Source organism: Lacerta agilis, chromosome 1 (genome assembly GCF_009819535.1).
Source record: "Lacerta agilis isolate rLacAgi1 chromosome 1, rLacAgi1.pri, whole genome shotgun sequence".
Lineage (NCBI taxonomy): Eukaryota > Metazoa > Chordata > Lepidosauria > Squamata > Lacertidae > Lacerta > Lacerta agilis.
The window spans coordinates 123802676-123824705 of NC_046312.1; the positions used below are offsets into that span (position 1 = coordinate 123802676).

General features: G+C 43.1%; 1 protein-coding gene across 1 annotated transcript in view; it reads right to left on the reverse strand.

Moving 5' to 3' along the window:
• The window catches only part of ICA1L (islet cell autoantigen 1 like), a 29723-nt gene extending 10983 nt beyond the window's left edge, over positions 1-18740 (reverse strand). Inside the window, exons 1-9 of the mRNA XM_033152086.1 lie at positions 18579-18740; positions 18205-18277; positions 16819-16942; positions 15097-15295; positions 13884-14009; positions 11652-11750; positions 10212-10294; positions 8105-8151; positions 7507-7535 (exon numbers count right to left, since the gene is read on the reverse strand). Coding sequence (XP_033007977.1) covers positions 7507-7535; positions 8105-8151; positions 10212-10294; positions 11652-11750; positions 13884-14009; positions 15097-15295; positions 16819-16942; positions 18205-18277; positions 18579-18737 — 939 coding nt within the window. The 5' untranslated portion in view covers positions 18738-18740. The remainder of the gene's footprint in view (positions 1-7506; positions 7536-8104; positions 8152-10211; positions 10295-11651; positions 11751-13883; positions 14010-15096; positions 15296-16818; positions 16943-18204; positions 18278-18578) is intronic.
• Between the last annotated feature and the right edge of the window lie 3290 nt (positions 18741-22030).

The window sequence follows — 22030 nt, forward strand, 5'->3', positions numbered from 1 at the left end:
TTAAGGGTAAAATCATCATAAAAAAAGGTCGGCCCTCAAGCATGTTCACTTCGTCAAATCTGGCCCTCTTTGAAAAAGGTTTGGGCACCCCTGACCAAGACAGAGCTTTTAAGAAATAATTTTTACTGCTCAGACATTTTCTTCCATCATATTAATTAATGAGAGGCTTGGTGATTTTTACTTTTTTGTACTGTATCCTTGTAAGCCACTTAGAAATAATAGTTGTTAATTTTAAAAACTATTTAATTTAACATGTATTCCTAACAATCAAGGTCAATGGACAGTAAAACAAGTTGTCTGTTTAGTAGTGCAAGCATTACATAGAATTCAGTTACTTTTCGTTGGGAATCTTATTTATATAATGAAGGTACCGAGGCTGCAGTTTAAAGTGGAAGACCAGAATTGGGAGTAGAGTTGCTTTCTTTCTCTACTGGAAACTGCCCTGTCCTGGGGTGGCTTTCACCTCGTGCTCAGTTGGGGCAGTGGGGAAATCCGCATTTGTATCTCTCTCAAACTTGCCTTTACAGTTTCTGTTTAAAGAGCTGAATTCTCACCCAGGGGAATCAGATTACGGGTACATTATGGTGGTCAGGATTACCTTCCTTTTCAGAAGCTACATTGCACGAAATGAACATGTACACCCCAGAAAAGGATTTGTGTGGAATATATCACTTACACTTTTGTGGCATCTTTGGTGAGGTACATGAAGGTCCTTGCCGATTCTCAGGCTGTGGTTTTGAAAAAGGATCTAGAAATTCTGACTGTGTGATCCAGCCTCCGGGAGGGAAAAATAGGAAGATCGTCTTAAATTTGACACAATACCATTTAACACATGCTGCTCCATTCATGACTAAACCCAGATAATGATTAATTTCTTAATGCTTACACAGTTAAACCTGTTCAGGTAAACCCACCTCTACACCATCAATAACAACTATGGCAAAAGTTTAGATTTTGGGGGCCTAGCAAATATTCTAGGAACAGCAGGTGTCATGGGGCGGAAAGGGGGGACATGCTAAAATTTTGCATGAGATCGCAGTGGCCATTTTGGGTGCTGCACTCTCACCCCGAAAAAAGGGTTTGGCGGGTCATGTGACTCGCCTGGGAGTGCATCCCAGAAGACACATGTCCTGGTTTTTTACCTGAAAAGGTTGGAGGGCATGCAGGTGACAATTAGGTAGGCAATTAAATATATATATGTACATATCTATCTCCACCTCTCTTCCCCATAACTTCTCCATCTAATCCCTCATCTAAGTGCCTCTCTGATGTTTCTGTTTGGGTGCATTATCATGCTCAATATGTCCAAGGCCATACTTTTAATCTTTTCTCCCAAGCCCTTCTCTGTTCATTGACACTCTTTATCCATTGATATCACCAGCCTGTTGACAAGTCACATGGCCTTAGTATTTATCATTAGCTTCCCTGTCTTGTTCGTTCCCCTCATTCAATCCATTGCTAAATCGTGTTTCTCCTCCATTTATGTTACTAAAAAACTGCCTTTCCTAACTGTTGCCTTTCCCAATACTTACTATTGAATCCCGTAGCAGTACGAAGGCCAAAATCGAGGAGTTGTGAAGGCAGAAATCCAGATGAGTGAGCTAGGGATTTTGCCTCTGTTGCAGGTTCCTCAACAGGGAGATCCATGAAGGGACTATCAGCTGCAGTTTGGCATTCCTGTATAATATTTCCTCTACTTGAAGAACAGGGGCTTGATAAATTCTCCAGGAAAGAAAAAACTCTCTCAAAATCTTCTTCCAAAGAATCTGTTGGAAATTCTGAAATAAATGTAAAATAAAAAGATGGTGGTAAAGGAATGGCAGCCTATTTCTTCCCCTTGGGGCTACTTATGCCTCAAAAAGTTATTCAGCAATGCAGTCATTCTTTGTTCTCAAGTATATCAATACATTATACAATAACATACCACAAAACATCTCTAATTTGCATAGCTCTCTAGTGATAGCATGGGACATGGGTGGCGCTGTGGTCTAAACCACAGAGCCTAGGGCTTGCCGATCGGAAGGTCGGCGGTTTGAATCCCCGTGATGGGGTGAGCTCCCGTTGCTCGGCCCCTGCTCCTGCCAACCTAGCAGTTCGAAAGCATGTCAAAGTGCAAGTAGATAAATAGGTACCACTCCAGCAGGAAAGTGAATGGTGTTTCCGTGCGCTCTGCTTCGCTAGAAGCGGCTTAGTCATGCTGGCCACATGAGCTGGAAGCTGTACACCGGCTCCCTCAGCCAGTACAGTAAGATGAGTGCCGCAACCCCAGAGTCATCCGCGACTGGACCTAACGGCCAGGGGTCCCTTTACCTTTACTAGTGATAGCACAATGTGATCCTAGAGCTGGACCTGAGAAAGTTGCCCCATAAGTAAAGTCTTCCTTCCTAGCCGGTAGCAAAGACTGCACAAGGTCATTTAAAAAATGAAAATCCTGACACTTGGCTGTTTCATAAAGAAGTGGGAGATAGATACACACACCTGCTTGTACAACTAGTTGACAGAGTGTTAGTTTTTTAAAAGAATCTGGGCACAGAATGGGTTGTTACATGTCAACTGGAGCGAGAAATGTGGCAGTTGAGATAAATTGAACTTTCTAAGTTCAGAGTGATGCTCATGCACGTAACGATTTCTTTCTACTTACACAACTTAGTACCAAGGTTGTCATTGCCAAGGCATTGTAGTTAATGAAGTCTTGCAGAGTGTTATAGGGATGGGAAAGTCCTGGTATGTAAGAATTTGAAATACCTGATGGCTCGGTTATAATCTACACATTTCCCAAATACATTTCTCCAATATTAGTGCCATGAAAACAAACTAACAGGCTAATTGAATAGGTTGTAAAGGGAAGTGACTCTCTTATTTGGCATCTTTCCGCAGGGCCTGCAAGATGGAGCTGTTCCACCTGGCCCTTGGGTTGGTTTCTGTTTGATATTTATGCTTCATTCTTTTATTGGTGGGTTATTTGAAAATGAGACTGCAGTTTTAATATTGAATTTTTAAATTTGTATTTTAATCTGTTATTTTAAATTGATTGAGTTATGTTTTTGGCTGGAATTTTAATTAGTGTTAGCCGCCCTGAGCCCGGTTTTTGGCTGGGAAGGGTGGGGTATAAATAAAAACTTATTATTATTATTTCAAACCCTGAGTGAACTTTTAATAGCAAGAGATCACGAACAATGTTCCTCTTGATCAGTTCAGCTGCTTAAAAGATCAAAGCTATTTAAGCACACCTATGAAGAAAAGTACAACCTACAAATGTGTCTCGGCCTGCAGGCAACTTGGGTCTAGTCTGCATGGAGCTAGCTTGTGGCATACAAGTTTCTCAGGTTCAGCTCTGTGCTTGCCAGCCTCAGTCACTGGCAGATGCCATAGCTGGAAGAGATCTGCTTTTAGGGCACAAGCCTGTCTTTGTGTGCGCTATTTGGCTTGGGGCCTCAACAGCTGAGGATGCAGCACACGCTAGGGAATGGCTTTTGGCAAAGCCACTTTGCCTCCTGTGCTTCAGGAAGACGAAAACTAACTGGTAGCAAGGAAAGGGAAATGGGTTGGATAATGTCTGGGACAATCCTACATTCATGAAAAGGAGAAGGTGCAGAACCCAAGTAAGGTATAATGACAGTGCCTGAGTTCTCGGCAAAGAAGGCCGGGTGTGGTGAGACAGAGGGAGGATGTTTTGTGAGCCATCTGCTGTCCTGTGTAAATGAGTATTAGAGAAGGTGTTTTTTGATGTATAGATGGTATTTGACGCCAGTTTTAAGTTGTCAAAAATGTATAGGACGCATGATAAATTGTTCCAGTTACAGGTGGGTAGCCGTGTTGGTCTGCCATAGTCAAAACAAAATAAAATTTTCTTTCCAGTAGCACCTTAGAGACCAACTAAGTTTGTTGAAACAGAAGTCACCAGATCCTTAAATATAGTGAGGGAGTGGGGAGGGGTATTACGGGATCTGGTGACTTCTGTTTCAGTGTATCTGAAGAAGTGTGCATGCACACGAAAGCTCATACCAAGAACAAACTTAGTTGGTCTCTAAGGTGCTACTGGAAAGAAAATTTTATTTTGTTATGATAAATTGTGTTGGAAATGTAGACAAAAAGATGGAGAATTTTACCATATGTGGTGGACACGTGATAAGATTAAGATGTTTTGGGAATCAATTTATAATGAACTGAAGAAGATGTTCAAGTATACCTTCCCCAAAAAGCCTGAGGCTTTTTTGGCTGGGCTTGATGGGAGAAGAAATTGCTAAAAGAGACTAAAGATTGTTCATGTATGCAACAACTGCAGCGAGGATACTTCTTGCCCAAAAGTGCAAATTGCAGGAGTTACCAATGATTGAAGAGTGGCAGACGAAGATGGAGTATGTGGAACTCGCAAAACTGACCGGCAGGGTCAGAAACCAGGAAGACTCAAGATTCCAAAGAGATTGGAGTAAATTTGTGGAGTACTTAAGATTGAACTGAGGAAGTTTGAGAACACTAGTAGGGTTGGAATAAACCTTGGACATAGTTCTATAGATTTAAATAATGAACTGCGCGATAGGATTGGACTAGAAAACCTGCTGACGGGAGGGAGGGGAGTCGTGGCTCGGCAGAGCAAAGATTTAGTAGTATATGTTTGTAGAAGTTTTATTGGATGTAATTTGAATTAATTGGAAAATAAAAACACCAAGAGGTGTTTTTTTCTTAACCAAGAATGATCTACCACTCCTCTACCCCTATTCAGGTACTCTCCTATTCACGACTGCTTTATTTTCAGTCATCCAGAACCCATAGCTGTCAACTTTCCCCTTTTTTTTAAGGGAAATTCCCTTATTCCGAATAGGATTCCTCACAAGAAAAGGGAAAAGTTGACAGCTATGCCAGAACCAGATGCTGTCCAACTTCAACACAGCTGATAGCTTCTACTACTTTTGTAAAATATTGTGCTTAAAGGTAGCTATGGCTGGGCCAAACAAAAACAGCTCAGTAGTGTTCTAGGCTGCATTCCTACTGCCGCTATAAATCATAGTGTAATAGCAGCAGCTGTAGTACTTTTCTGCTAAGTTCAAGGCAGCTGGGCCACTAAACCTTAAGAAACGGGAGGGGGAAATGGAGAGGATTATACATAGTTTCTCAGCAACCATAGAGGCATCTACTAATACTTCCTGTTAACTGAGAAACGACAGGGAATGACTGCTTGGTTGTCTAGCAACCGCATGAAATTTACCCGTATTTCCTAGTCCCTTTTCCAACTTAAACTCAGCGAGCATGAAGCCAGCTGGTAAGTTGCAAGACAGCTGCGGGTGTGATGGGATTCCTCAGGTCAAGAGGAACGAGAGATGTGGTGGATGTTATAAATGTGGAGTTGTTAGTGGAGACCAAAAGGCCACACTAATTCATTAGAAGACGCCTGCTTCTTGGGAGTAAAGCAATGACAAACCTAGACAGCATCTTAAAAAGCAGAGACATCACCTTGCCGACAAAGGTCTGTATAGTTAAAGCTATGGTTTTCCTAATAGTAATGTATGGAAGTGAGAGCTGGACCATAAAGAAGACTGAGAGCTGGAGAATTGATGCTTTTGAATTATGGTGCTGGAGGAGACTCTTGAGAGTCCCATGGACTGCAAGAAGATCAAACCTATCCATCCTTAAAGAAATCAGCCCTGAGTGCTCACTAGAAGGACAGATCCTGAAGTTGAGGCTCCAGTACTTTGGCCACCTCATGAGAAGAGAAGACTCCCTAGAAAAGACCCTGATGTTGGGAAGGATGGAGGGCACAAGGAGAAGGGGACGACAGAGGATGAGATGGTTGGACAGTGTTCTCGAAGCTACCAACATGAGTCTGACCAAACTGCGGGAGGCAGCGGAAGACAGGAGTGCCTTGCGTGCTCTGGTCCAGGGGGGTCACAAAGAGTCGGACACGACTAAATGACTAAACAACAACAACAATTCATTAAGAGATAGTAAAAAGAGATGGTAAAAAGCAAGAGAGGCTTAAAACCACAGAAGAGAAGATGGTCCACTAATTCACTCCTTTAAAGAATATGAAAAACAATAAAATAAAAAGGAATTGAGGCAGCATTGTAGAGAATGCAACTAAAAAGATTACAAAGGGTATTAATGAATTCACCCAATTGTTGTTAAAACAATGGGGCATTATAGAACATGGTGTTTACCTCTGTCCTCCTCCTTTGTTTTTTTGTATACACACCCACCCATCATCATATTTACTATATGAAGCAAGCTGTATAGCCCAGGCACCCAATATCAAGGGGGAAATGCAACCACACTGCCCTTAGTACATCACAATACAGATATTTTCTGTACACAGAGAATGCCATTGTGAAAGGAAAGTGTTAATATATTAATTTTCTATTATTTTATATAGCTATTGTAATGTTTCATACAAACCAACTTGACGTTTTATTGCAGTAAAGCAGCATATATATATTTTTTGTTAAATAAATAAATGAATAAAATGAAGCATTAGTGTTTGTTTGTTTTTGCAGATTGAGAATAATTACCCTTTTCAGCGATGCATGGATCACCAGATTTGCTCATCTGACAGAGGTTCTCTTTTGTTTCAACATCTAACCCTGGAATACCAGAAGAAAATACTGTTGGAAATACTTGTATCAAATATAAAAGTATAAATCCCAAGCAGAAATTTCTAAATAATCTATCTGGTTCAACATGATCCATTATAATAATGTTTATGGTGTTAACATCATCGCAGTGAATATACTACTACAGTGCAACAAATAAAATCGGACACAAAGACACCAGTAAAAGCTTCATATTGTGGGATGTAATCCACTAAGTCATACTCGGAGTAGACCCACTGAAATCAATGGGCCTAAGTTAGTCAAGTCCCTGATTTTAATATGTCTAATGAGCATGACTTAATTGGATATAGCTCTTAGTATTTAATAAACTTATTTTGTGTTTTCTCTAGTTTTGTCCTTGCAACCTTGGGAAACAAATCTTTACATTCACCTTATCGCTCAGAACATGCAACGCTCCATCCTTATATCTACATATTTTACCTACCTTATCCCTATCCCGTTTTTCAATTTTATCACATGTAACTTATACAGCAGGGACCCAGGTGGCGCTGTGGGTTAAACCACAGAGTCTAGGGCTTGCTGATCAGAAGGTCGGCGGTTCGAATCCCTGCCACGGGGTGAGCTCCCGTTGCTCGGTCCCAGCTCCTGCCCACCTAGCAGTTCGAAAGCACGTCAAAGTGCAAGTAGATAAATAGGGACCGCTCCAGCAGGAAGGTAAATGGCGTTTCCGTGCGCTGCTCTGGTTCGCCAGAAGCAGCTTTGTCATGCTGGCCACATGACCCGGAAGCTGTCTGCGGACAAACGCCGGCTCCCTCGGCCTATAGAGCGAGATGAGCGCCGCAACCCCAGAGTCGGACACGACTGGACCTGGTGGTCAGGGGTCTCTTTACCTTTTTAACTTATACAGCAATCCAATGCATGTCTGTCTAGAAGTAAATCTATTCAGTTTTATAGTACTTACGTCCACGTAAGTGGGTATAGGATTGCAGCCTTAGATAAGCCAAAAAGAACATTCTATTTTGTCTAAAGGCATGGGGTTGTATTCAATGCAGCAATAAGCTTTTCCGTTTTTAGCGTTTTCTATTTCATATATGTTTTTGTATTTTTATCTATAAACTGCCTTGAGTACCAGACTGGGGGAAAGGCGGGATATAAATGTAAATTTAATAATAATAATAATAATAATAGTAATAATAATAATATAGAAGTGCATTTTGCCAGCTTTGACTTGTGTGCCAACTATGCTGTCCCTGAATAATAATAATAATAATAATAATAATAATAATAATAATAATAATAATAATAATAAATTTTTATTTATACCCATCAAGCTTACTTAACTAGTCTCCAGATTTAAGGCAGGACTCTTTCTCAGCCCTTCCTGGAGATGCCCAGGATTAAACCTGGAACCTTTTGCATGCAAGAGGGAGAATATTGGAGTGGCGAATCCAAAATGCTCCCCCCCCCGCCTAATATTCATCATCATCTGGGGCCCTGAAACACCACTAAGCCTCTGTTACTGGTTCCAGGGACATCTAACCAAATATTTGGCATCTTACCTGAGTCTGACAGAATTTCAGAGGCATCTTCATCCAGTAAAATCAGCCTTGAGTAAAAATAAAGAAAAGTCAGTCACATCAAGCTTTGTGGCATTGGAAGCATTTCTTTGTGGTAATATTAGTAAAAATAGGAATGCCTTTTTAACAGTGCAAGCCTATATACATATATCTTCTCTAAAGTAAATCCCAGTGAGTTCAAAAGAGCATATCACCAGGTAAGTTTTCTTAGGATTCCAACTTTTATTTCTGAATTCATATGATCAAGATCCAAGGAATAATATCTGCACAGAATAGTTACTCTATTTCCCTTAAGCAGTGCTCCCCCCCCCCCCTAGAAAAAGAAGTGCCGGCCGGAACTCACCACAAATTCTGCCCTTCTTCTCTTATAATAGCAGTGGTGCCTGCGAGTTTGGGCTGAAAAAAGCCCTGCCCTTAAGTATTATGTTAGTCTTAGAAAGAATTTATTTTAAAAGCTGAAAACCCACAGCCCGGCTTGTAAGACCAATGGGTGTTGTTTGTCTCTAAATGGGATATGGGGGGTGGGGAGGGTGTGGGTTGTTAGCTCCCCATTGCCACAACAAGGTATTCATGCTCTCTGGATTCACCTAGTTGATCACATGAGACAGCCCTTACTAGTACATGCAAAAGATACAGCGCAGATGCTCAATGTGTTCACCAAACATTTAGAGCAGGGGTCAGCAACCTAAGGCCCATGGGCCGGAAGTGGCCTGCGGAGGTCTTTTGACCCACCCCCAAACCGAGTTGCCCGCCCACTGGTTTAGCGTGGCGCGGGACTCACTTCTGCAGCACTGGAAATCGTATCTGCGCAGACAGAGACACCGAAAATCACATCTGCACACGCCGAAATTCGCGGGTGGGCGCGCGATCCGTCCCACGGAGGGATCTCTGCGGGACCAATCCAGCCCAAGCAAGATAAAACTTGCTGACCCCTGATTTAGAGAGTAACAGCAGCTGTGTGTACCTGCTTGATCCAGCACATAAGAGAGGATCTCTCTTCCTCCCCCCAATGCACTAGTGCATGGGTAGCCAAAATAAGGCCCAGGGGCTGGATCCGGCCCAATCGCCTTCTAAATCCAGCCTGCGGACGGTCCAGGAATCAGCGTGTTTTTACATGAGTAGAATGTGTGCTTTTATTTAAAATGCATCTCTGGGTTATTTGTGGGGCATAGGAATTCGTTCAATTTTTTTTTAAAAAAAATATACAGTTATAGTCAGGCCCCCCACAACATCTGAGGGACAGTGGACCGGCCCCCTGCTGAAAAAGTTTGCTGACCCCTGCACTAATGTATCCAACTGGCACAGCAGCACATGAATCCCCATCCTACACAGAGCATCAAGCAGCCCAGGTGCTCATGAGCAGACTCTTCTGTTAATTTCAATTTATTTACAGGTGGGTAGCCATGTTGGTCTGCCATAGTCGAAACAAAATAAAAAATTATTTCCAGTAGCACCTTAGAGACCAACTGAGTTTGTTCTTGGTATGAGCTTTCGTGTGCATCTGAAGAAGTGTACATGCACACGAAAGCTCATACCAAGAACAAACTCAGTTGGTCTCTAAGGTGCTACTGGAAATAATTTTTTATTTTGTTTCAATTTATTTATTCAGCATCTTTATAGCCCATCATTCACATCCAGGCACTGACCGCGCTCAGAGCTGCTTAGCTTCTGCAAAACGGTCCTCACAGCATGTCCTGGAACCAGTTGTTAAACTGTACTCTAAATGGAATAGACGGGAGATACTGGAAAGGTCCCCAATCGAGATGAATGGCACTGAGAACCAGCTAAGGAAATCTTTATTCACTTGCTAGAGCCTGGAGAATGAAGGAAGGGAATGGGTAGGCCAGCCTCCTCCAGAGACCCTCAGCAACCAGGATGGTAACAATTACAATGTCAAAAATTACAAGTTGCCCTGACCCCTTTGACCTGGTCTGCCTCTTTCTCCCCACCACCATGCGGCCTCCAGCAAATGAAGTAAGCCTTGCTCCCTCCTTAGCTGTTTTATGCCTTACCTGGCATGCAAAAAGCTGGATTACGTGCTCAGTTTTGGCTATTTAATTCCCTGACATGTTAAACCATTAAAACTTACTTATCAAGCATTTCAGGGGTAGTCTCTCCTTCAGCATTCTCCTTCTCTTCCTCAGTAGATTGGTTAATAAGCTTCTGCAATTGCTCATAAAATTGTTATTTAAAATAAAATTGTCTATAGTTTGACCCCCTCCAACAAGACTTGTATTAGCTCAAGACTGGTTAGCTTTCCTATACATATAATTGTCAGGCCACCACAGTAAAGAAACAGAAAACCTTAATGTAATTTGTTTCAAAACAAGTACTGTACTGTGTGTGCTGAAAGCTTGCTGTTGATATTAGAACATTTCTAAGCTAGTAACCCATCTGATGGGTTATCCTCTAGGGAGAAAGAATAAATACTATGCTTCGTAATTAGATTTATTTACATATTGACTTATATTGGACCCCTTCCTAATCACAATTACACTGGGGCTGGATGAGTATGCCAGAATAGCCCTTATAACAACTAAAAGGACATTAAAATAATAGAGGAAAATACCATGGCAGTCACAATGTCCCCATCCAAGACAAACCACTACTATTGCCCAATCCTATTTCATATGGAAGTTGGTTTTTTTTTTTTTTTGAATTACACCACTTATTACAGATAAAGGAAAGTCATAACTTGTGGGTGGGGAAATTAATTACATGTCATTACATGTCTTAAGTTTTTTTCCCCCACACCTCTGCCCCACAAGCAGCATGAGACATTAATATGATGCTATCACATCACATGTGTTTTCAACTACACATTGCTAGGAAGACACAACTTGGCAGTGCCCTTCTATCTTTCCAAAATGAGTACTGTATATTCTGGCGTATAAGACTACTTTTTAATCCAGGGAAATCTTCTCAAAAGTCGGGGGGTCGTCTTATACGCCAGGTGGAGAATCTGCGGTCGAGTATATCTCAAACTCTGTATTTTAACTGCAAAAGTTGGGGGTCGTCTTATACGCCCAGTCGTCTTATACGCAGGAATATACGGTAATTTGAGCCTAAGATGTTTTAAGTATACACTTGAAAATACACTCGGAGCACAGAATATGCTGCGCTGACTGACCTAAATACTAAACGGTATATTTTGAAATACAGTGGGACCTCGGTTTTTTAACGTCTCGGAAGCCAAACGTTTTGGAAGCCAGTTGTCGAAAACCCAGAAGTAATTGCTTCCGTTTTCGAACGGCTTCTGTGGAGTGTTTTTCAATTTTCTCAGTGGAAATTCAATTTTCTCAGTGGAAATTGCCGACAGCCCTTTGCGCATCAGTTGTCGAACGTTTCGGAAGTTGAACGGTCTACCGAAATAGATTATGTTTGACAACTGAAGTTCCACTGTAAACTGAATAATACAAGCAAGGAAACACAATCCCAAACTAGCTAGCAAAATGCAGTATGATTACTTTATACACCTGGCGTTTGTTTGTTTTTTTAAATTGACCAACTAAGTGAAAAATATATTTACCTCACATGCATTCTGATGATACGAGTGGAGATGCGCAAAGCCTTCATTAATTTCATTCATCTTTTGAACAGTCTTTTCACAGAAATGCAAAAAGGTCATCTAAAGAAAGCAAAGTAAAATACATTTCCAGTATATGTATGTGTGTGTGTAATATTATCTTTTAAAAGATCATTTTGCGCACAAAATTGAAATAGCAAAGGATATACAGTAAATAACGAATAGATGTCATTATTTTTCTACATGATTGCATTGAAATAGACAGGCTACACTTAAAATATCATCAGGAAACACTTGCCCCCCAGAGCTGTCATTTAGGGACACATTTTAGTCAATTATGGTTGTGCAGCTAGCTTGGGGGGAAAAAAGGTGAAATAGCACAGAGAGCAAGGGTGGAGTTGCCTTTTTCTTTTTTTAAAGTATTTTTATTAAAGATTTTCTTGGTTTGCAAAGGTGTGTGCAATGTCTCTCTCGTATTTTTTTCCATGTAACATTTTTACAAATCAGTTTCGGTTGTTGAGACATTGGGGAGAAAAGGAGGAAAGAGATGGGCGGGATGGGGAGATGGGTGGGGTGGGGTGACAATATTTCTATTTTCCTTAATATATATATAGGGTTTGGTGTCAGTGCTGTTTGTGTAGGTTCTCTGTTGTTCGCTTGTGTTCCTTTGGTGTTCCTCTAGATTAACGGCTCTTGAGGCTGTTTCCCGCCCAGAAGGGCTTGTTATGCTGAGTTGTTATTGGTTGGTATTATGCTGATGACGTTGTATGAATAGCTAATAAATAGCCCCTGTCTCTGTTTGAGGCGACGGAGAGCTCGCTCGCTATCAGTGAGTGCACTACAAGCTTTGACTGCAGTCTCATTTATTTTTGGCCACCTTCTGCTGCTTCGGCCGCCTTTGCTTCTATCGCTTCTTCAGCCCTGAACCTTCAACAATTCCTCCAAATCCTCACGACCTTCATGACCTGTTGGAGCAGGTTACTGCAACAGTTAGTTTTTCTAGTAGGGCTGTTTCCCATACTACTTGGTACCATTGGTCCATGCTTACTCCTGACAGGTCTTTCCAGTGTCTGGTTATGATGTTTCTGGCTGCTGAGAGTAGACGGGTTATGAGTTATTTGTGGTGTAAGTGGGCATTATTGTCTTGGAAGATGTTTAGTAAGACCAATTCTGGGGTGATTTCTAGCACTTGCTTGGTTATCTTACATATTTCTCGTATGGATGTGGTGGAGTTGTCTTTTTCTAACACCAAACATTTTTTCTGAGTGTCCTACAGGAGCTTTAAAAAACCTGATATAATTCTGAGGTGAAGTGAACAGGGGAAGCTTGCCCATCACTACTCAAGGGCCCCATCTGCACTGTACATGTAGGACACTATCCTACCACTTTAAACATTCTTGGCTTCCCTCAAAGAACCCTGGGAACTGTAGTCATGTTAAGGCTGCGGAAAGTGGTGAGGAGATTCCTATTCCCCTCACATAGCTGCAATCTTCGGAGATGCTTCGAAAGAGGGATTAACTGTTAAACCAATCTCAGCACCCTTAACATCACTACAGCTCCCAGGATTCTTTGGGGGAAGCTGCGATTGATTTAAGTGGCATGATGCTGCTTTTAAATGTGTAAGGTAAAGGTAAAGGACCCCTGGGCAGTTAAGTCCAGTCAAAGGCAACTCTGGGGTTGCGGCGCTCATTTCGTTTTCAGACTGAGGGAGCCGGCGTTTGTCAACAGACAGCTTTCCGGGTCATGTGGCCAGCATGACTAAACCTCTTCTGACACAACGGAACACCGTGACGGAAACCAGAGCGCACAGAAATGCCATTTACCTTCCCGCCGCAGCGGTACCTGTTTATCTGCTTGCGCTGGTATGCTTTTGAACTGCTAGGTTGGCAGGAGCTGGGTCAGAGCAACAGGAGCTCACCCCATTGCGGGGATTCGAACCACCGACCTTCTGATCGGCAAGCCCAAGAGGCTCAGTGGTCTAGACCACAGTGCCACCCGCATCCCATCAGCAAATGGGACCTAGGTCATGTGGAAGTACCCTAATATATCATTTATACTTCCATGAGTCAGCCATTCTCAAGCGTACTATGCCTGTGAAAACAGAACTCACACTCGTGGAGTTATAATTCATTATGAACACAGGGAGGGCCTACATTAAGCTAAACATGTTCAACTTCAAAGGTCACTCATCAATGGCACAGAAATTCTCACGCCGTCTAAAACGGGAGCTGATACCTGGTAGACAGCAAGACAGTGTGACAGCATATTACAGCGGCTGGCTCCAAGAAGATCCACCTTCTGACAAACATCCATCTTCAGCTTATCAAACTGTGCTTTGGTATTTCTTACCTGCATCTGCACCTGGAATAATAGAAGAGGAAACCGAAATGATGTTTGAAAGCAAGCAAATAAGCACAACACTCGTTTAGGTGCATGCTCTAAAATTAATTCACTATTTATACTTGGCGGCCTAATCATATGAGCTTCTGCACAAGCACAGCAGCCTATAAGATCAGGGTTGCCACATATGGGGGAACAGTTTACTTTGTATTAGTGCTATGGCCTGATAACTCCCATTGGTTTCTTTGTATGTCGTATACTGATCTGTGTATACTTTACATATTCCTCTCACGCTGAAGCACTGACTGGACATCTCCTTGCCAATTCAAACAAACATAAGCAAAAGAATAAATTACTTCTGCAGTGATTATTTAAGAGGATGTGTCTTCCTATTCCTGCAATATTTACACAAACCCACACTCTGGGAGTTATTACTCTTAATTAAAGAAGAAGAAGAAGAGTTTGGATTTGATATCCCGCTTAATCACTACCCGAAGGAGTCTCAAAGCGGCTAACATTCTCCTTTCCCTTCCTCCCCCACAACAAACCCTCTGAGAGGTGAGTGGGGCTGAGAGACTTCAAAGAAGTGTGACTAGCCCAAGGTCACCCAGCAGCTGCATGTGGAGGAGCGGAGACGCGAACCCGGTTCACCAGATTACGAGTCTACCGCTCTTAACCACTACACCACACCAAAGACAAGTAAGTCTTCGTTCTTTCTCTTTAACTCCTTTCTTGAAATCTCCAAAAGTGCATTTTATCCTGCAGAACCAGGGGGATTTAACGTACAAATAAATATGGGGTTCCCAATTAAATGGTCTACTTCTTGGTGTGATGGAGCGTGGAAAGATTTCAGAAGAGAGTGCATGCGCCTGAAACTCATCACCAATCCTTCCCCAGATACAATCCCTTAAGGAAACAGGGCCTACAACAGTCTACCCCAACCTTTTGGATCACAATTCCCATTAGTAGAGGTGCCGGCTTGTAAGGATGATTGGGGGGGGCAATGTTGCCAATGGTCAGGAATAATGGGAGTTGTAGTCCAAAACATCTGAAGGGCAACAGGCTGGGGAAAACTGGCCTAGGACATATTAGCTTTGGGAATATCTACTTTTCTGAATGTTTCCATTTGTTTGCAAGTGTCTGGGTCCAGTTCTTGCGAAGCATCCTTCATCCACAGCAAGGCCCCTCTATACTCTGTGCGTGCCTGCTCCATTCGATTGATTGTAAGCAAGGTATCTGACACAGCCCTCCGACTAAAGGTTGCAAGTTCTTGTCCGAGGCGAGACAAAGCAGTGCAAAGAGCTAGCCTGAAGTGAGGGGGAAAGTGAACTGGATTAGTTATCGCATCAAAACACCAGTGGTACATGGCAGCAGTAGAGGATATAGAGGACAATGAGCAGTTCCAATAATCAATATTTGTATTGGAGAAAAGCTTAACTGGTGTTACTATTTTAACGTCCTTGTTAAAAAGCAAATAAAGCTGAGGGTGTTGCATTCAATTTTGCATGTACAACCATGAGTGATACTAAAACCCTACTTCTAAGTAAAATAATACTAGCCGTGTTGTGAATAGTTGTGTCTGCCCTCACCTTATAAAAAAAATGTGTTTTTATACTGAAAAAAAGTTTTAAAAAAAACAAAAACAAAAAACTGCAGCCTGATTTCAATGTGAGGCTCATGTGAAGTTGAGCATTCACAGAAATAAAGAGCACCAGACTATTAATATCTTAAACGCTATCCAACTGAGATGTACATCGCATTTACTTCAAAAATACCATTACAAAATCGGAACTTTATCCATTAATCCTAAACGCGATTTCGTGGATATCTTCATAGTGAGTCAAGTCATGTAATTTTGCAGCAAAGTTTATTTTTGCAAATAATAACCTGAGCATATATGAATGCAATTTGAATTCTGCATGGGCACTTTTAGTCAAAATCGTCTTACTTTAACTTTGCAGAAGCTTCTTATGCAGACATTTTCGAAAACTGGTCTTGCCTATCCTGCCCATAGCCAAGATCATACCCTCCCTTCTCCTAGTGAATTTCTATCTTGCCTGCAGATTCCAGAGAAGGCTTTACACGCAGTGATGCACACAGAAGGCCCTCTCACTACAGACATTTATGCTACATTTGCAGATATCAAGCGAAGATGTGCAACATCAGGCATGAGGCTCCTTGTTCTCATGTTGTTCAACATGAAGAACAGCTAAAGTGTGTTCTTTTTAGGTGAAGAACACCTATAGCAAAGAGAAATCAACACTTGTGGATTCGTTGGTTTTTGAAGAAGTGTGAGGTTTGGAGCTTTCAGGGTTAAATAAGCTCCACAGTACGCCCCTCCCACAGGGAAGATGTGTCACAACATCCGGGTATCTGCTGTATGCGAAGCCTATGTGATTTATGTGACGCACTGTTTATTGTCCGTCCTACTTTCGCTTTTGACCGGAGCGGAGCAGAGATGTCCTCCGTGAGCCCCAGAAAGAATGCCTGTGGTTTATATGCCTGTAAATAATGCTTGCTTGACTTGAAACAAGCTAGACTGTGTGGGGGTTTAATTGCTGGCAAGAAAGGCACGCATACCGTTGCGCAGGAAGAAGTTTGAAGTTTGAACAACTCTGCAAAAGCACTGGAGAAGCAGGAAAACGCAGCAGGAAGTATTGCTGGACACCACTCCAAGTTCTAAACTGGTTTTGAGGCTTTTCCAGTTAAAACCAAACGCCCCAACAAGAAGTGTTCTTACTCTGGTCTCAATTCAAGTTATTTGCACTCTGGAACATCAAAAATGGATCTGACACTCAGTCAGCATATTATTTTTATACAACACACAAACCTTTGTTGGGAAGAAGAACAAAGGGCCAGGCCAGTGGCATCAGTCATCTTGTCAATTTGAGCTTCACCCCGATCTGCTTGCAACTTTAAAAAAAGCCCTAGTTCGTTTTCCTGCTCACATAGATCTACAAAAGGGAGATACATGATAAATCAGTTACAGGTAGGTAGCCGTGTTGGTCTGCCATAGTAAAAAATAAATTAAAATAAAATAAAAAATGCCTTCCAGTAGCACCTTAGAGACCAACTAAGTTTGTTCTTGGTATGAGCTTTCTGAATAAGTGTGCATGCATACCAAAAAAAGTGTTTCATACCAAGAACAAACTTTGTTGTTGTTGTTCAGTCGTTCAGTCGTGTCCGACTCTTCGTGACCCCATGGACCAGAGCACGCCAGGCACGCCTATCCTTCACTGCCTCTCTCAGTTTGGCCAAACTCATGTTAGTAGCTTTGAGAACACTGTCCAACCATCTCATCCTCTGTCGCCCCCTTCTCCTTGTGCCCTCCATCTTTCCCAACATCAGGGTCATTTCCAGGGAGTCTTCTCTTCTCACGAGGTGGCCAAAGTACTGGAGCCTCAACTTCAGGATCTGTCCTTCTAGTGAGCACTCAGGGCTGATTTCTTTAAGGATGGATAGGTTTGATCTTCTTGCAGTCCATGGGACTTTCAAGAGTCTCCTCCAGCACCATAATTCAAAGTTGGTCTCTAAGGTGCTACTGGAAGGAGTTTTTTTATTTTTTATTTTGTTTTGATAATAAATCAGTTCACACATATTCACACAAATTAGAAGTAAGGTCAGGAAAGGAAAAGCATTCTTAGCGACGTTGTTAGATCATAAACTATGTGAGGTTCTCTGTATTGCAGGAGATGCATGCTCATAAGAGTCTCACCCACCACTGAACCCAATGTGTTTTGACTATGCGATTTTGGCTTTAGGCATAGGCTTACCGTAGTTTTTCCATAGCTGCGCTGTTCTTACAACAAGGATGTAATAAATTAACCACTGAAAGTAGAGATGGGCGAGCAGCCCTGTGGTCACACCAGAAAGGAACTGGGTCCTTTGACATCCCATTCCATGAGGGGATGTTTCAAGCATTTGAAAGTACATTCAAAGGGCCTGATTCACTCAGCTGCCTGCCACCATCTTCACATTCAGCTGTTTAATATCAATCTCACAACCTGAAAGTGCAGGAATTATTAACTAACCTATGGTACACCTCTTGTTGTAAAGTGCTATGAATAATATATGGCAAAAACTGAAAGCCTGAAAACATTCATCTCACTCAGTATAGAATATATATCTTATTTCACTGTAACATGGATTAAGGAATCTGACAGCAAGCAACGCATTCTTATAAAGCAACAAACAGGTAGATTTTTGTCCATTTTACCATTAAGTCTCTGCTGGTATTTTTCAATCGTCTTCAGAAGATCTGTACAGGTCACCTGAATGCTGTGAAAAACCTTAAAAACAAAAGGTGTGTCAGCAAATTAATTTGGCCAGATAAACAAAAGAGAACATTGAAATAACTGTTTGATTTAACTAGCAAAGCTCCCAAACACAAGCTGAATCGATAACCATTTGATAAATTCAGCTAAGTTTTACTCAGCGTAAACCTATTGGAATTAATAGCCCTGGTTTATATTCATTAATTGTATGGTTCTACTCTGAGTAAAAGCTGTATTCCACCCATGGTATTATTAAAGAACTGTAGGTTCTACTTCTAAATGAATCTCTCTCCGATATATGTATGTATATAATTACCTCTATTTTGGCATCTAATTCTGCGTCAGATGCTACCACATGTTCATCTTCTTTCTTTCCTGTAACCTTTATTAAAACTTGTTTTGTTTTCCAGTATTTTTTCTGCATCCTGCTGACTACTGACTGGCCTTCCGGGTTACCTTGCTTTGAGGTTTCCATGGAGTGAGTAAACCCAAAAGTAAATAGATGTCCACAAGTTCAACAAAGAAGCATCTAAGGAGATAAAATGGGTGATACGCTGTACCACTTCAATGCATTTCTCAGGCTTAAAATATAGGAAGTGTAAACTTTCCTTTCTTGGACTGGTTGAAAGGAAATACTGTACACAGTTTGCAAGCTACAGTCTAAGTTTGCATTGGGACGCGATGCTTAGCAACTTGATATTTACGCTTGGTTTAACTAGATCAGTTTTCCCGTATCAGATTAAATGCCATTGTTTACTACAGTACTCCCTGAATTTTAAATTATTGAAGAGCTATTTCAGGTTGAGATCCCTATAAAATTCTAAGACTGTTTCTTTTCTTTTCAGAAAGGTGACAGCAACAGTCCATAGTAATAAAATAAAATAATACGTACTGAAGCTAGAGGTAAAAACTTAATTATACAAAATACATTTTGGAGGTTTACATCAATAATCAAATAAATAGACCTTATTTTAATTGACCCCGCTAAAAACCTTGCAGTTTTTGCTGTCACCTGATCATCTTGATCTGCTGAAAGGAAGGACACAGTAGCAATGGTTGAGCGACCCGGTGTGGAGAATAATAAAGGGGTAATAATAATTTCACTCCTCAAATCCTTATAAAGAGTGCAAGCCAGAAGCACATGAGCCACTGACTCAATACTGCCATCTCCACATGGACACAACTGTTTTTCCAGTGATTTTTTTTTAAATCAAAGGCCAGGGGCGTTCTTAGCCCATGGGCTGCCCGGGGCGGGAAGCCAAGAGGCACCCCTGGGGGCGGGCTGCTCGTGCCTGCGTGAGCAGCCGCTGCACGAAGGGGTGCCGGGAGGCGGATTCAGGAGTCTCTGCAGGCTGCAAAGACTCCCGAATCCGCCGCCCAGGCTTCCTTGGCAGAGCGCAAGTCGGGGCAGGGAGAGGGACGGGCCAGCGAGGAGGGGTGTCCCTCCTCGTTGGCCTGCCCCTCTCCCTGCCCTGGCTCCGCAAGCCAGCCAGCAGCGGAGCTCGGCATAGAGGCAAGGGGCGGGCCAGTGAGGAGGGGGTGGCACCCCTCCTCGCTGGCCTGCCCCTTGCCTCCATGCTGAGCTCCGCCGCTGGAAGGGGGGGACTATTTTCGGCGCTGCCGGGGCAGAGCCGCCAGGGCGGCCAGCGAGGGGGGGTGACACCCCTCCTCGCTGGCTGCCCCTGCGGTTCCACCCTGGCAGTGCCGAAAATAACCTTAAATTTTTTAAAAAAATTAATTATTTTTTTTTTTGAAAAAGCCCAGGGGGCGGGATCGCCCCTGAAGTGTCACCCTCAGCAGGGGCGCTGCCCGGGCCCCCCCACCCCCTCCGCCCCCGCTTGCTATGCCCCTGTGAACAGCCGAAAGCAGTATATTAAATCTTGCGAAAGCAAAAGCGCATCTGTATTTTGGAATTGTCAAATTTTGCAAATAGGGTGCCGGAGTGTCAAAATGACTAGGTGGGAAATAATCATACCGCGGACAAATTTTCCTTATCGTGGCCAAATTATTCTGTCGCTCGATATCATATAGGCACTGCCTAATTAAATTATTTGCTTTACTGAAGCCCAGTGTTAATAACTGTTGCGGTGATAAACCAGAAAAGTAAAGCTTTTGGGTTGACAATTTTAGTCCAAGCGCTCTCAGGACAATCTTGCGATACTAAGGGTAGTAGACCGGTGGGGGTTTAAATAGCAACAGTCCTTTTCCTATGTTCCGTCATCTCAAATGTCGCATGCCCAGTCATAGAGAACTGAAAGCCTGGGTCAGAGATTGGCAACCTAAGGCCCATGGGCCACAAACGGCCCACGGGGGGTCATTTAACTGGCCCACAAGCTCCCCCCCCCCCCGAACTGAACCGAGCCCTGCCAGCTCGGCGAGTCCCCGAATGCTGCGCTGAACTGGCGCAGCGCGGTGACTCGCATCCGCGGCACGTGAGGTAAATCTTGCCGACCCCTGTAGCCTAACCCTCTGCCATTGGGAGAAGACCACCAGCGCCGCTTCCTATTTGCCAAGAGGCTGTTGAAGCAGTGGTATTGGTGGGGTGGGGTGGGGGAGAGGCTGCCAAAAAGGAGGCGGATCTGGTCTCCAAAGGAGGGTGCCCCAACGGTTGCTACCACCACAGCGACCGCTTTCACAAGCAGCTTAAGGCCATTCACGGGTACCTTCAGGCCCTAGACATTTCCTTTTAAGCTTAAAGCAAGTCACCTGAATACTGGCCTTTGTCAGCTTTCAGGCCTTGAAAGGAGGCTTACTTACATCGTTCAACTCAAGGTTAAGAAGTCTATATGCAAGCAGCTGTGCTAGGCTGGTAAAACTTTGTATTTAAGAACTCTCCTGGTTGCTATAGGCAACCAGGAGTTCTATATAGGCAAGCGAGGAGCCTGGCCGAGGAGCGAAGGATCACTTGCCCCTTCCTCCTTGGCCAGCAATGTGATGCAGGAGGCTTGTGGTGGATGGATGCATATGATAAAAAGCAATTTTTAAAATGGCCTGCTAAAGGAGCCACTAGTAGCCTGTTTCCGCCCCCCATGCTATCTGCAGAGAAGGGCTTCCTAATCTCCAGGACCAGTATGGAAACACCAGCTACTCTCTCTCTCTCTCTCTCTCTCTCTCTCTCTCTCTCTCTCTCTCTCTCTCTCAATTGTAGGCTAGTAACTTCTGTGGGCTTATTTACAAGGCTGTTCAGGAGGCAGGGGAGTCCAAAAGTGCCAAATGCTTTTATTAGGACCAACTCCACTTTAGGTTTTAGCTCTTTCTATAATTGCTCATGGGGCACACTGATATTTATCACAGCTGAAACAAAAACACCAGTGTGCACCATGAACAGAGTGCGCACCAGAGAGTGCACACGGGAGAAAGGAAGAGTTGCAATTTACGTTTGTAACCCAAAATGCCGTTTTGGTGACCACGAGCGCTTTTCTAAGCATCTTCCCAGGTCCGCCTCAGCGCGTTTCATTGGTTTGAGGGAGGCACCTGAGTCAAGGGCAGCAATAAGCAGGTGCCACAGGCGGTGTGCCGCAGGTGCCACAGGTGTGCTATAGACAGTGTGCCACAGGTGTGCTACAGGCAGTGTGCAGCATATGTGCCACAGGTGTGCTTTAGACAGTGTGCCACAGGTGTGCTATAGGCAGTGTGCAGCATATGTGCCGCAGGTGTGCTATAGACAGTGTGCCGCAGGTGTGCTTTGGACAGTGTGCCACAGGTGTGCTACAGGCAGTGTGCAGCATATGTGCCGCAGGTGTGCTATAGGCGGTGTGCCACAGGTGT